The sequence below is a fragment of the Arachis hypogaea genome, chromosome 4 (genome assembly GCF_003086295.3).
Source record: "Arachis hypogaea cultivar Tifrunner chromosome 4, arahy.Tifrunner.gnm2.J5K5, whole genome shotgun sequence".
Classification (NCBI taxonomy): Eukaryota; Viridiplantae; Streptophyta; class Magnoliopsida; order Fabales; family Fabaceae; genus Arachis; species Arachis hypogaea.
The window spans coordinates 110,214,183-110,227,076 of NC_092039.1; the positions used below are offsets into that span (position 1 = coordinate 110,214,183).

General features: G+C 30.4%; 3 protein-coding genes across 3 annotated transcripts; 1 reads left to right on the forward strand and 2 right to left on the reverse strand.

Annotated features, from left to right (window-relative positions):
• The first annotated feature begins 2,059 nt into the window (after positions 1 to 2,059).
• On the forward strand, positions 2,060 to 3,973 carry LOC112794393 (serine/threonine-protein kinase STN8, chloroplastic-like). Its single transcript, XM_029297620.2, has 2 exons — positions 2,060 to 2,608; positions 3,519 to 3,973. Exons 1-2 carry the CDS (start codon positions 2,078 to 2,080, stop codon positions 3,867 to 3,869), a joined length of 882 nt encoding a protein of 293 aa, XP_029153453.2. The 5' UTR covers positions 2,060 to 2,077; the 3' UTR covers positions 3,870 to 3,973.
• A 662-nt stretch (positions 3,974 to 4,635) lies between these two features.
• On the reverse strand, positions 4,636 to 9,333 carry LOC112797234 (mannan endo-1,4-beta-mannosidase 6). The gene is made up of 5 exons (XM_025840054.3): positions 9,136 to 9,333; positions 7,886 to 8,165; positions 7,022 to 7,216; positions 6,247 to 6,581; positions 4,636 to 5,293 (listed from the first exon to the last, which is right to left on the reverse strand). Exons 1-5 carry the CDS (start codon positions 9,291 to 9,293, stop codon positions 4,867 to 4,869), a joined length of 1,395 nt encoding a protein of 464 aa, XP_025695839.1. The 5' UTR covers positions 9,294 to 9,333; the 3' UTR covers positions 4,636 to 4,866.
• A 986-nt stretch (positions 9,334 to 10,319) lies between these two features.
• On the reverse strand, positions 10,320 to 12,627 carry LOC112797236 (mitochondrial ATP-independent inner membrane protease subunit 1b). The gene is made up of 4 exons (XM_025840055.3): positions 12,349 to 12,627; positions 11,312 to 11,536; positions 10,683 to 10,793; positions 10,320 to 10,603 (listed from the first exon to the last, which is right to left on the reverse strand). The coding sequence occupies exons 1-4, from the start codon at positions 12,487 to 12,489 to the stop codon at positions 10,562 to 10,564; spliced, it is 519 nt and encodes a 172-aa protein (XP_025695840.1). The 5' UTR covers positions 12,490 to 12,627; the 3' UTR covers positions 10,320 to 10,561.
• Between the last annotated feature and the right edge of the window lie 267 nt (positions 12,628 to 12,894).

Below are 12,894 nucleotides of genomic sequence, written 5' to 3' on the forward strand. Positions count from 1 at the left end.
TACATAGAACATGTGGATAAAGTAAGGATGAACAGGTGGCAAAAGTGCTGTCTCTGCTGAATGCTGACATTAATGTGTATATTTATTATTTATCTAAAAGAAAATAAAACCAAAGTCATTGTATGTAACAAGTAACAACATATCATGGTTTCTCTTATCAGCACAACTTCAACTACACTTCATCACAATCATCAAAATATGTTTTTCTCCTCTGAAATCCACCACCCCATATACAATTTCCTTCTTAAGACAGCGTTTCATGAGTAACTACATTAACTCCATAAAGTGCAATGCATTCTTGGATAACATCATCCCAAAAGAGTTATTGTTGGAGTTGGACAACACTAGGAAAGTTCCAGAATGTAACTGAAGACTTATTAGGTTTTACAAAAATGGGGGGTTTCTTGCTTTTGCTTGTTTGTCAGGGATTTACTTAACTGCAAGGCCTTGTCTTCTTGTTGGAGCCATTGATGCATATCTTATGGCTCCAATTCAAATGGTTTTGGATAGTTTATTTGGAAGGAGAAGTCTCCAAAGGAGTGATCTTGTGATTGGAGATAAATTAGGAGAAGGGTCATTTGGTGTTGCTTATTCAGATGTTTTGGTCCCAAGGAATGTAAATAATGTAGAACAAGAGAGGATAAAGAAGAGTGGCAATAAGGGGAGGAATGTGATAACAAAGTTGGATACAAAATCTAAGGACAAAGTCATTCTTAAAAAGGTATCCCTAGTTTTGATAGAGTACTCTGGTATAGTTTGATTCCTCTAGGTGTGTATGCAGGTGAAAGTTGGAATTGAAGGAGCAGAAGAATTTGGTGAATGTGAGGAGTGGTTCAATTACAGACTCTGCAGAGCAGCTCCAGAAACGTGTGCTAGGTTTCTTGGAAGTTTTGTTGCTGATAAAAGCAAGTCACTTTTCACAAAAGGCGGAAAATGGCTTTGTTTGGAAGTTTGAGGTGTTTTTTATTTATGTTTCTGTTTGATAAAGGTTAAAATTTTGCTCTTAATCTATTTAGTTTTACCAAATTTGAAATTGAGTCGCTACACTTTAAAGGTTTTTTAGTTAGGTCCTAATTCGATTTTAAATTTGTAATCAAATCTTCGTCGTTCTAAAACCATTTAACTTAACGGTGGTGTGAGATGAATGAAAATGATTTTGCAACGTTTATTGTTAAAAAGGATTTAATTACAAATCTAACAAGGACGGAAGGATTCAATTAAAAATTTTTAAAATGCAGAAATCTAATCACAATTTGAGAAAATTACAAGAACTAATGGAGTAATTTGATTTTTGATAAACTATAGGCGCATGCAGTTTATTCATGAAATTTATATATATATATATATACTATTTTTTTTCGAAATTTTTTGTACTCTGTACCCGTATTCATGCAACTTAGGTACCAACTATTCTATACACTAATTACAGGGTTATGATCAGTGGTGGAGTTTAGTTTAGACAAGGGGGGCTATGACCCCCCAAATTTTTTATAAAAAAAAATTAGTAGTATTTTTTTTAAAAGATAAAAAATAGTTTAATTAGTTTAAATACTTTATTATGATTTAAAGTACCTAATAAATTCAATAAGCAACACTCTCTCTATTTTTAAGTTCAAATATAAAAAATTAGATATTTTTTATTTATTTAATTTAATATTATTTTATATGTTACTATTTATTTAATTTAATTTTTTATATAATAAAAAATAATAGAATCTTCAATAAGTATTAATATTATTGTATTTTTATAAATTGATAAAAAAATTCAATAAATATTATAAATTTTAATATTTGTCCTTCTAACTTCTTCTTTACTTATTCTATATGATATATATTCAAATTTTTATATAAAATAATAATGAAAAATCAAAGAATTGATGTATTTTTTAAGAGGAAGACTAATATTTAAGAAGGAGAACATATAACTTTTACAATATCAACATTGCAGATAGTTCTTCTACCTTAATGAATCACGAAGAAAGTGAGATGCAACCTTCAAAAGCTCAAAAAGTTACATCTGATGAGTTTGACCTTAATTTTTTGGAACGAAACCTGAAAAACGGCTTTAAATTTGGCAATGTCGCCCAAATTCAAAAAAATCAGATTAGATGAGCTTAGTCCATATCAAAATATTTTTGATAATTATCTTCTATCTGCCCCCAAAATTTTGTTTCAAGTTCCGCCACTAGTTATGATGTCACAGAGTGGCCGTTCTCTTACCGACTACATGACGGATCGAAACTTCTCTTCAAACTTGGAATCTGTCATGTTTGGACGAGTCTTGCAAGGGATAGACTCGTCGAAAAGAGATGCCTTGATCATCAAGCAAATAATGCGCCAAATGATTATTTCGCTTAAGAAGATTCATGACTCGGGCATTGTTCACAGGGATATAAAGCCTGCCAACTTGGTGGTTACCAAGCAGGGACAGATCAAACTCATTGATTTTGGTTCAGCTACTGATCTGCGAATCGGAAATAATTATGTTCCCAATTTTACCCCTTTGGATCCTGACTATTGTCCCCCAGAATTGTATGTGCTGCCTGAAGAAACAACCAGTCTTCCTCCAGAGCCAGTTGCATCTTTTCGTTCACCAATATTGTGGCAGGTTTTGTTGCTTTGTCCTATTTATGCACTCAATATTTTTTAAGTTCCTTCTGTAGGGGTTTCAATTTTGAAACACAAAATTATAGTAGGTTCAATAGTCATATAAAATTAGCCGAAGTTTTTGCATAGACACAAGTTTAACACTTCATTTTTTAGGTAATACGGCAAACAAAGTGGACCTTGACAACTTTTATCCAAGTGTGTCTAAAAATGATGTGTTTAAATTTGTATTTATACAAAAATTATTAACTAAAGAAGTTTGTCGGAAGAGATATGTTTAAAGAATCATACATACTAGTATTAGAATCATTAGCATATCTGTGTACTTATTAATATGATATTATTGTTAATTCAACCGTGCAACTTAATTAATCACACGTATAAGATATATGTTAAAATACAAGATATAAATTGAACCTTGAAGACATATTTATACACAAATATATGGTAATTAAATTTTAGTGTGTACATATCATTTTTGTTATTAGTTATAGGATATTATGAATTTATTATTTTCATTTGTTCTTTACCTATAAATATTTTGTATATTTGTACATTATATCGTATTCTATAGAATTCAGGATAAAACCTTTTCCTCTATTTCACCTTTCTTGTTTCTAACAACTATAATGTTAATGAGTTTAATAACAATACATGAACTCAATTAATTTCTTTGGTTAATGTTGCTATACTAGAAATATTTTCACTAGGATTGTAAACCACACTAAGTCTGAATTCCTCATTTTCCTATAGTTTTTGAATAAGCTATAATTTTAAAATTCTAGCACCATTTACTTAATACAGTTTAAAATATGCATGCATTGTGCTTTTTCCTTCTTTACCTACTGTTTCTAGATACACATGAAAGGTGCTAAGATGAACCTCTATGATGATGATCATTACTATTGCAGTTAAAAAGTCCTGATCTATTTGACATGTATTCTGCTGGGATTATACTCTTGCAAATGGCAATACCAACCTTAAGGTCTAAATCTGCTCTGAAGAATTTCAATTTGGAATTAAGGAACTGTGGATTCGACCTGAAGAAATGTCGGAGCTTTACTCGTAGCCGGTTTGATTTTCGAATCCTTGACGGGGATTCCGGTAGAGGTTGGGACTTAGCAACCAAGCTTATCTCAAAGAGGGATTCCCCGGCGAGTGGATGCTTATCGGCCGCGGCTACTTTGAGGCATCCTTATTTTCTTCTTGGTGGTGATCAGGCAGCTTTAGTCCTTTCAAAATTAAGCTTGAGCATAAAGTGATTTGATTAGCATTGTCAATTATTGTAAGTAGTATATTTATCAAATAATTTTGTTTTTTATTCCTTTATTTTTAAGGAAATATGATTCATATATTCTGAATTTTGTAGAGTTTAGCTGAATTCCATATTTTCCTTCCTATTGTTGTTATCCTTGTTGGATGCTAATTGTATTCAGAGTTATTATACGCTGAATTAATTACTAATTAAATTTGATATGAAAACTCTTCTTCATGTTTGTAAATTAAAGCCTTTAAATTTTTAATGCTAATTTCACTTAAGGTTTTAAAGGCTTCTTAGGGAGTAAATTGAGTAAATTAAAGTAAAAAATTTCAATTATTATATCAAGTAACTGTTAGGCAGTTTAACTTGGTCGTCGTCAAACTATTTTAGGTTAAGGACTAACGTGAGTCACGGATATGAAGTTGGAGAATCAAATTGAGTAAATTGAAATTTTAGAGATCAAATTGAATCGTGAATGTAGCTCTTGGGATAATATGAGTATTAGTTCATTTAATAGATAATAAAAAAGTTTAAAATCTACATAATATTTGTTAGAATAATGATGATGTTCAAGTTTTATAAAATTTGGAACAAATGATAGTAATGATAAGCAATTATTATCAACAATTAAGTCGATAAAAAAAGTACAAAAGAATATTCCATTCAATTAAAGTGAGATTCAGGTTGTATTTAATAAATTTATTATACTAATTGTACATAAAAAATTAATTATCCGCATAAAATATATGTTAAAATATAAAATAATGTTTAGTATGATAATAATATTTTTTTTCTATAAATATAAACCATAAATCAATACAATATTTTTACATAACATTCTCTTGGAGTGCTCCAATGCATGCAAACATAGTGTTACATTATTTAATTCATTAAATACCACATGATATATACGAATGTACATATAAATTATTTATTCTTGTTTTAATTTGATACAGTGAAATATATTGTATGAGACATATTAATACATGGATCAGAATCTAGAATTCATCATGAGGATCATAGATGACTTTCTTCTTCTTACAACTCCACTGGAATTTAGAAGAACACATTGAATTGAACAAAGCAAGCCTTGAGGACTGAAGTGACACAACAGCAGAAGTAGAAGGAGACTTAGAGAGCACAATAGCATAACCATCATCCATGTTATCAGTTCCTTCAGGAAACACCTGCCACAAGAGTGTTCCGCCGCCACTTCCTCCTTTCTTTGTGGAGTTTAAGATTGTTTTGTACACACTTGTTATAAGGTTGTCTCTGTATGTTGCATTGTAGCCAGGGTCCTTTGATGATACACCGAATTCTGCAAAGATTATTGGCATTCCCAGATGCTTTTCTGCGTCTTCTATGTGGGATTTCATCCATGATGTTATGAATTCCAGATGGCTTTCGGAAATTTGCTGTGAGATCCTTCAATTTTTGTAATTCATAATTAAGGAGTTATTACAAGATATACTATTAATGGTTTTATAAATATATAAACACAAAGATAAATTTTTTGACATAAGGATAAGGACCTTGGTTTTTTTACCAATCTGTTGTCTTTCTAAAATTTATTATCAAAATACTATTTTTTTTTCAAATTATTTATTTAAATATCACTGTTTTGACATGGTGACAGCTAAATTTTTTTTCGTGAATTGACTAAATGCATTAGATCGGCATTTGTTTTTCTGATAAAATAGCTAAACCAACTAGAACATCTGATAAAATAGCTAAACCAACTAGAACATCTGCACTAGTTGGTTTGGTGATTTCACAAGAGGTACATACTAATTTAGCGTTTCTCAATCATCACACAAAAAAAAAATAGTTATTATTATGATAAAATAGTGTCAGACGAGTAAATAATTTAAAAATAATGATATTTTAGTAATCAACTCTGCTACGTTACCAATACCATTTCTGCCAACATCTGCCAACTCTTATTTATAATTGTGTTTAATAGAAGTGTCTTTGTGGATGTGTCTAATAAAAATGTCTTTTTATAAACTGTGTTTAATAAAAATATCTTTATAAATATATTTTTTGGATGTATCTCTTTATATATGTGTTTAAAATATAATAATTAATCATTGTTGGCAATAAGTTGGCATATAATATGTTGGTACCCTATACTTTTCCTTTAGCAATAAGTTTTAAAATGTCAATCTCACTTAAATTAAAGACTTTTGATATTTTATATATTAATTTTAGATAATTTTTTTTTGTATTCACTTTAAACTTCTAAAATTTACAAAGAGATTGATTTGTCTTGTAATTTAAAGATTTAGAATAACTAACGGTTAATAAAAAAAAATCAAGACTAAAATATAATCATGATTCAGAAAATGTTTTGCAGAGCAAATTGGGAGATAACATACCAAGAGTCAGCATATATGTGAGCAGAAGCAAAGTCAACACCAAGAACCTGGTGGTTCCTAATGAAATCAGTTCCAACTTGTGTTGCATATGAATTTGGATTGAACTGAGTTCTGTGAGGGGTTGAGGGCCCATAAAATCCTTCAACTCCAATTTCTACTAGGTGCTTTGCATCAATCTTCTTCACATGGAATGCCATTTCTTGTATCCAATCCTGAAGCTTATCACCAGTGGGATCTGAGGTGCATCGAGGTTCATTCATCAATTCCCATGCAAATATGGTTGGATCTTCCTTGTATGTTATATTTGTCAATGTGTTCACTCTATTCAACACCGTCTATAGAAATATTCAAAATTATTAATTCTACTGTTGCATTGTTTCCTTAAATGTTAATGTAATAATAAGGTTAAAAGATAATATTTTAACTTATCACGTCAGCATTTACATTGACAAATTTAAAAAAATTTGACAATAGGACCAAAATATATATAATATAACAAAAAAGTTATTTTTATAATAATTTAATATAGTGAGATCGATCAAATTTAATAATATAATAAAGACAAATAAATATTATTACTATGTATTATTCACAACTCTTTTAAATTCTAGTGGGAGTATTTGCTAGGTAACATTATATATACATTCATCATCAACATTTGATTAGAAAATTAAAATAAAATAAGGCATTTTAAATGATACTAATGAAATTTATCTATGTCAAATGTTAAAAGACTAAGTGGTACTTTATTATTAATTAGAGGAATAGAACTTGCCTTAACATGGTTCTTGTAGTAGGTTCTAAGAGTTGGATGTGAGAAGAAGTCGTCATCAGAAGAGACATTGAGGCCAGCATCTTTTCCCCATTTCACATACTGTGCTTTTCCACCATATGCTTCCCAATTGTTTGCCAGTGATAATATCAACCTGATCTTGGATTTCTTTGCTTCACTTACCACAAAATCCAGTGCCTTTGATTCCATTAGAAATGGAACATTGTAACAAAAAAAAAAAAAGAAACATAATTTCCCATTGGCTCACTAGTCAAAAGAATATGGTAACTAATCAATAGTGTTTTTTTCTATAAAATAATATTCATGTGAAGATACAACATTACAAATGATTAGATGCTTCAGTCAAATATATTCAATCAAACCCATTTGATAGTTTATTATATTATCTTCACATGAAAATGTTTTGTAAAATTTATCACCTTAATTAATTAAAGAACATGTTTCTTGAAGACATCTTTATCATAAATATTATACCCCAGAAAAAAAAGAACATTATTTCTCATTGGTTCACTAGTTAAAAGAATATGATAATTAATTAATATTAATTATTTTTACAAAGACATCTTTATATAAAGATGATATTGCAAATAGTTAAATGGATTAGTCAAATATGTTCTATCAAACACATTTAACCGTCCATACTTTATAATATTATCTTCACATAAAGATGTCTTTATAAAAATACTACTTTAACTAAATATTTTTTATATAAAGATGACATTCTAAACATTTAGATGGATCAATCAAATAATATTCAATTAAACACATCTAACAATTTATAATATCATCTTTACATAAAAATATCTTTATTAAAGTAACCACCTTAATTAATTAAGGAGCATGCACCTTGAAGACATCTTCATCATAAACGGATGGAGATTTTTGTAGGGCCCTCCATTGGGCATCATTGAAGGCCCAAGTCCTACAAACGGTCATGCCAACTGAGGAAGCTTGTTGGAACACCTCAGTGACCTTCCCTCTAGTTGACTCATCCACAGCAAACACCATCAGCCAGTATGTGTTGAATCCATTTATGTAAAATGGTTTCTCATTCAGCACAAATTGGTTCCCTCTCTTTTGCACCATTTCCCATTCATCTTCTTCCATCTCCCCCACTATTTCAATCCTTAATTATTAATAGTACAAATTATTCAATATACATATGTAATAGTTAATTATTAATTAACATGTTAGAAACAACAATAGAAAATTCTAGAGTAATTGTAGCATAATTAGCCACTATGGTCACTACTCTTTCCAATAAAGAAATATCTTTTTAAGGTATGAGTTCGACATAAATTATTTCACCAAAGTTAAGATATGTCTACTTCAGACTCAATGAACGCTCAGGAAAATGTTTATAAATGAACTTTTTACTGAAAGAATCTTGTAGGAATGAAGATTTATTGAATTTACATCTTAGAGATATGTTACAAAGTTGTTATTACCACTTGTGCTAACCTCCTTGCTATTATGGGCACTATGGTATTATGTGTCATTTTCTTGAAGAGTCATGCACTAATAACATCAAGCATTTAGATCACATAATGGATCATTGTATGTGAGTGACATTTTAAGGATTACCTTATTTCTAGTATACGTAGGTAGGGAACTCCAATATTATAATATCGGTAATGTTAGGATGAAAAAAAAAAGCCAGAATTTAAATAACTAACTATTTTTGACTAATTCTTTTTTATTATTAAACATTTTCGTTGATAATATAGAGTGGAACCTAAGATGACTATTATTATAATAGTCATAGTAGTTACATCATTTTAGTAATATTTAAAAAATATTAAAATTAAAATCATACTGTTTTATATTTTAATAATAATTTTTATTTTATTTTTTAAAATAAAAAAATTATCACATAATTAAAAAATTATTTTAATTTTAATAAATTTTTTAAATAAAAATATTATTAAAATTACATAACCAGTATAACTACCGTAATAACAGATACCATACACCATAATATAAAAGGAAGTAATTAATAAAAATTATCTTCCTTTTAGTTTGGCATCTTTCTCCAAAAGAAAAACAATTCATCATAAGATTAATTTGATAGAAAATAATTAATTTCTAATTCATACCCATAACTTGAGGTAGAATTTGGAACATGATTTTGCTCTTCCTTGTCAGATTCTTCATTCTTAACACTGTCATCTTCTACTGCATTGGTAGTTGAAGATTTTGTAAGAATAATCAGAAGAAGGACCAAAGAAATTGTGCCTAGTTGCAATCTCTTCATTGTGATTGGTTGCCTAGGTAGCCACAATACTCGTGCTCTTTTTGCACTACATTATATATGCGAATATCTTAATAGTTTAATAGACATGAGTAGTGTACAAGTGGAGATCATGTTTTTAACTCTAGCTTTAAAGCAAAGTTTAACTACATTATTGAGCAAAATGTATAGACAAATGAAGGGTAGAAGTAAAGTTGCAGAAATTTAACTTGATGGATCCCCCCTAAAATAGATGCTATAGTGGGTTCCAATATACCAAACTATTCGATACAAAGAAGCTTTCTAAATTTGCAACTAGCTCGAATTACTATTGTAAGAATGATATAATCTGAATATATTAACATGGGCTAGCACAATCAATGTCATTACAATCACACTTGTTAGAAAATTCAAACTGTAATATTCAATTCGATTTGGCTTCCAAATGGAACAAAAACAAGTGTGAATAATCAGCAAATACACTGAATCACAAATGTATGAACAGGTCTGGTTCCAATATCCGATTCAGAAGATACAAACAATTCATAATTAACATTCTTTTAAAATCAAACTAAAAGTTCGAATTAAAAATAGAAAAAAAAAAACATCCCGATACATAAACATTTCACATTAACGTAGAATCTGGAAAAGAACCATATCTAAAGAGTGTAATATACACAGCTTAACCTGATAATTATATTAGTGGTTATTTCAACGGTTTAAACCCATAATATTGAAGTCACACGAAGACAAATAATATAGATGTGATAAGTAAAGAACTATGAGTGACATAGTGTGGTAACTAAAGAATCTAATACTGAGCATGAAATTTTAAATTTAAACTTATTATAGTCAATATTTCAGTAAATTGCTATTTGTAACTACGAAAAATTTGAGCTTATAATTCTAACTATAAAAGTTATAAATTAATTATTAATTATGCATTTTAACTTACAGTATGCTCATAGACAATGAGATTTTTTTTAACCCAAGTATCATAGATCTATTTACCGGAGTGTTAAATTTTAAACTATTTATCTCATTGTTATCTTTTGACAAGATAGTATATTTTGTATTATTTTTTTGCCACCTAAGGCTCCAAATGTGCAACTTAGAAACATAATATTGGAATCAATGGAATTAGGATACAAAAGCTAGTGAACTTGAATAAATTGTACGGTATGAGATCGAAAGAGAAGAGAGAGAGGAGAGAGAGAGGGAAACGACGAAAAGGGGATTTGTGAAGCTGAATTTCATTGAACTTCACTTGAGAATCATAGAGTACACTCACATCAGTGTTTCCAGAAAGGTCCAAAACCTTTGATTGGCCATACCTACAGAGTAGAAACATCAAAAGATTAGATGAAAAGACAAAGAAAGGGGACAACAATTTTTTACGTAAACAAATATTACCCTCCAAAATAGCCTGTGCTGAATAAGTCCATAAGGAACAGCACCAAAATTCCTTGAATCATTGGATTTATATGCATTATCACCCTGTATCCAAACGTGACCCTTTGGAACCTAAATAACACAGACATAGACAACATAATCTATATATCCATTTTGTAAGGGTGGGGAACAAATCAACACAAGAAGCTATAAATAAGGTGGTCGAGGCCTCATTTGCCTCGTGAGCAACCACACCCGGGTCTAAAACTTGGTTGAGACCAAGTAGTGGATAGGAACCCTTAAAAGTGTGTGTGAGTGTGTAAGTGTGCATGAGTTTGTGATGTTAAGTTGGGGCTATCCAACTCATCTGACTGAAAGATATATATATAAAAAAAAAAAAAAGAAGCTATAAATAAGCAAATACCAAGCCGGCAATTAAAATGATGAACCAAAATGAACCATGCCTTAAACCAATTATTCAGAAGAAAAGGCAAACTCATACACTACCAAACCAAAACCAAAACTCAAAATCAAAAGAGAATAAAATCTATGATACATTGACAATGTAAAGTTGTTTTGGTGCATAGAAATTAAATCCTAATTAAAACCATAGAACGAAAAACACTAGAAAAATAAGAAATCAATCATACCACAATAGTTTCCTGCTTATCAGGCTCATCAGGGTTAGAAATGTATGTAACAGTATCATCCTCCATTCCAGCCAATCGTTTAGCAATAAGCTTCCTAGGGTTTTGAGGGGAGCGAATAATCACAATATCTCCACGAGTAACTTTACCAAATCTAGTTGAGATCCTTTCACCCAAAAACATTGTTGGGATCAAATCTATTGTGGGAAGCATGCTGGGACCAGATGTCTGATGCATTGGAGCTGATTAGTTGCTTTTCATAAGAAACAAGTGATGCCCACATTACTCTCCAATTAACTCAACTTAAAAAATTCTCTGAAATTTTGTAAGAGTAGGCAGTAATTATAAGTCTAGGCAATAGAGGAAGAGTCAGATTAGAATATGAAAAGCAGAATTACGGAAGGGAGAGTAGGAAGAGAATAGAAGGGAATGAGAAACATAGAAGTTGGAAGGTATAAAAGTGATACTCTCTCGGTCTTTGATGAATCCATTGAAGAACCAATTACGGAAAGTAGATAACAAGGTAGCATTCGAGCAGCTACCAGCCTACCACTCTCCTAAGATCCTGCCCGGTCTAAAATCCCAACTTTGGTCCTCTCTCTATAACAGAATTACCTCTTCTCCACCAACCTTTCCAGCTGTCCTATTTGTTACATTAGTTGGCCCTATTTTCATTTTCAACTCACTTTTCTTTCACTTTTCTATTGTAAATAAAAGGTAAAGGTGCTATTTTACCACCATCCTCTATAACTGACTTAACTGCTTCCCTTCCCTCCTTGTTTTTCTTCACTTGGGCACTTAACAGATTCCTGATTGTTACAATATCTTAATTAAATTAATACAGTCAGATTATTGTAATAGCTAAGTGTATTTGTGGAGATCCATTTTAAAGTGAAGGAATACAGTTAATCACCTTTTTTTTTCCTTTTGATTTATAATTTCAAAGAATCATATGATGGAAGTTTGTCATGATCAATTTGCGAGTTTCTTGAAAAAGGAATAGAATTTTAAGAAAAAGCAAATAGATACCACATGCTTACCACAACAAAGGTGACCAAATAGGTGTCGGTGACATGTAGAAAACAGAAGAACTTTCCAAGAGAGAATGCTTTTTCCAACCCCTCTTTGGCAAATGATCCAAGTAGCCCCAAGTTTCTAAATCCCATGGCTTTGCTCAGCATTAACAAGGGAAGAATGTGTCAAATTTAATTTCAAGAAAAAAGCTTATTCAATTGCGGAAAGAGTAGGATAGAGGTCGAAGATGATTAATCTCAGTCCTTGTTATATGTAGAAAATCAAATCAAATCAATTCAATACTTAAATACCACGAGTCTATTTTACTCATTCCTCAAATCAATTCAAAAGTTTATGTTGATTGTGTTGTCCGGATATGGAGAAATAAGACTTGACAATTTTCTTCAAATATTGACAATTCTGAATTCTGATTAAGACCCAAATTTAGTACAACAGCTGATCAAAGGAAAGCAAGCAATCTCAAGTGAAATAACCCGTAAAGATGCAGCAACTCCTTTTGCACAGCACACATATTACAAGTCGTTAGGCATTTAAAATGTTATATGTCCAAG

Excerpts from the sequence above, each read along its gene's own strand:
- LOC112794393 (XM_029297620.2), top strand. The coding sequence starts at position 2,078 with ATGTCGCCCAAATTCAAAAAAATCAGATTAGATGAGCTTAGTCCATAT. Across the intron at positions 2,609-3,518 it reads GTTCACCAATATTGTGGCAG|TTAAAAAGTCCTGATCTATT; the intron begins GTTTTGTTGCTT and ends TTACTATTGCAG.
- LOC112797234 (XM_025840054.3), bottom strand. The coding sequence starts at position 9,293 with ATGAAGAGATTGCAACTAGGCACAATTTCTTTGGTCCTTCTTCTGATT. Across the intron at positions 8,166-9,135 it reads AATTCTACCTCAAGTTATGG|GATTGAAATAGTGGGGGAGA; the intron begins GTATGAATTAGA and ends TTAATAATTAAG. Across the intron at positions 5,294-6,246 it reads CACATATATGCTGACTCTTG|GATCTCACAGCAAATTTCCG; the intron begins GTATGTTATCTC and ends CAAAAATTGAAG.
- LOC112797236 (XM_025840055.3), bottom strand. The coding sequence starts at position 12,489 with ATGCTGAGCAAAGCCATGGGATTTAGAAACTTGGGGCTACTTGGATCA. Across the intron at positions 10,794-11,311 it reads ATAAGCAGGAAACTATTGTG|GTTCCAAAGGGTCACGTTTG; the intron begins GTATGATTGATT and ends TGTGTTATTTAG. Across the intron at positions 10,604-10,682 it reads AGCACAGGCTATTTTGGAGG|GTATGGCCAATCAAAGGTTT; the intron begins GTAATATTTGTT and ends TCTACTCTGTAG.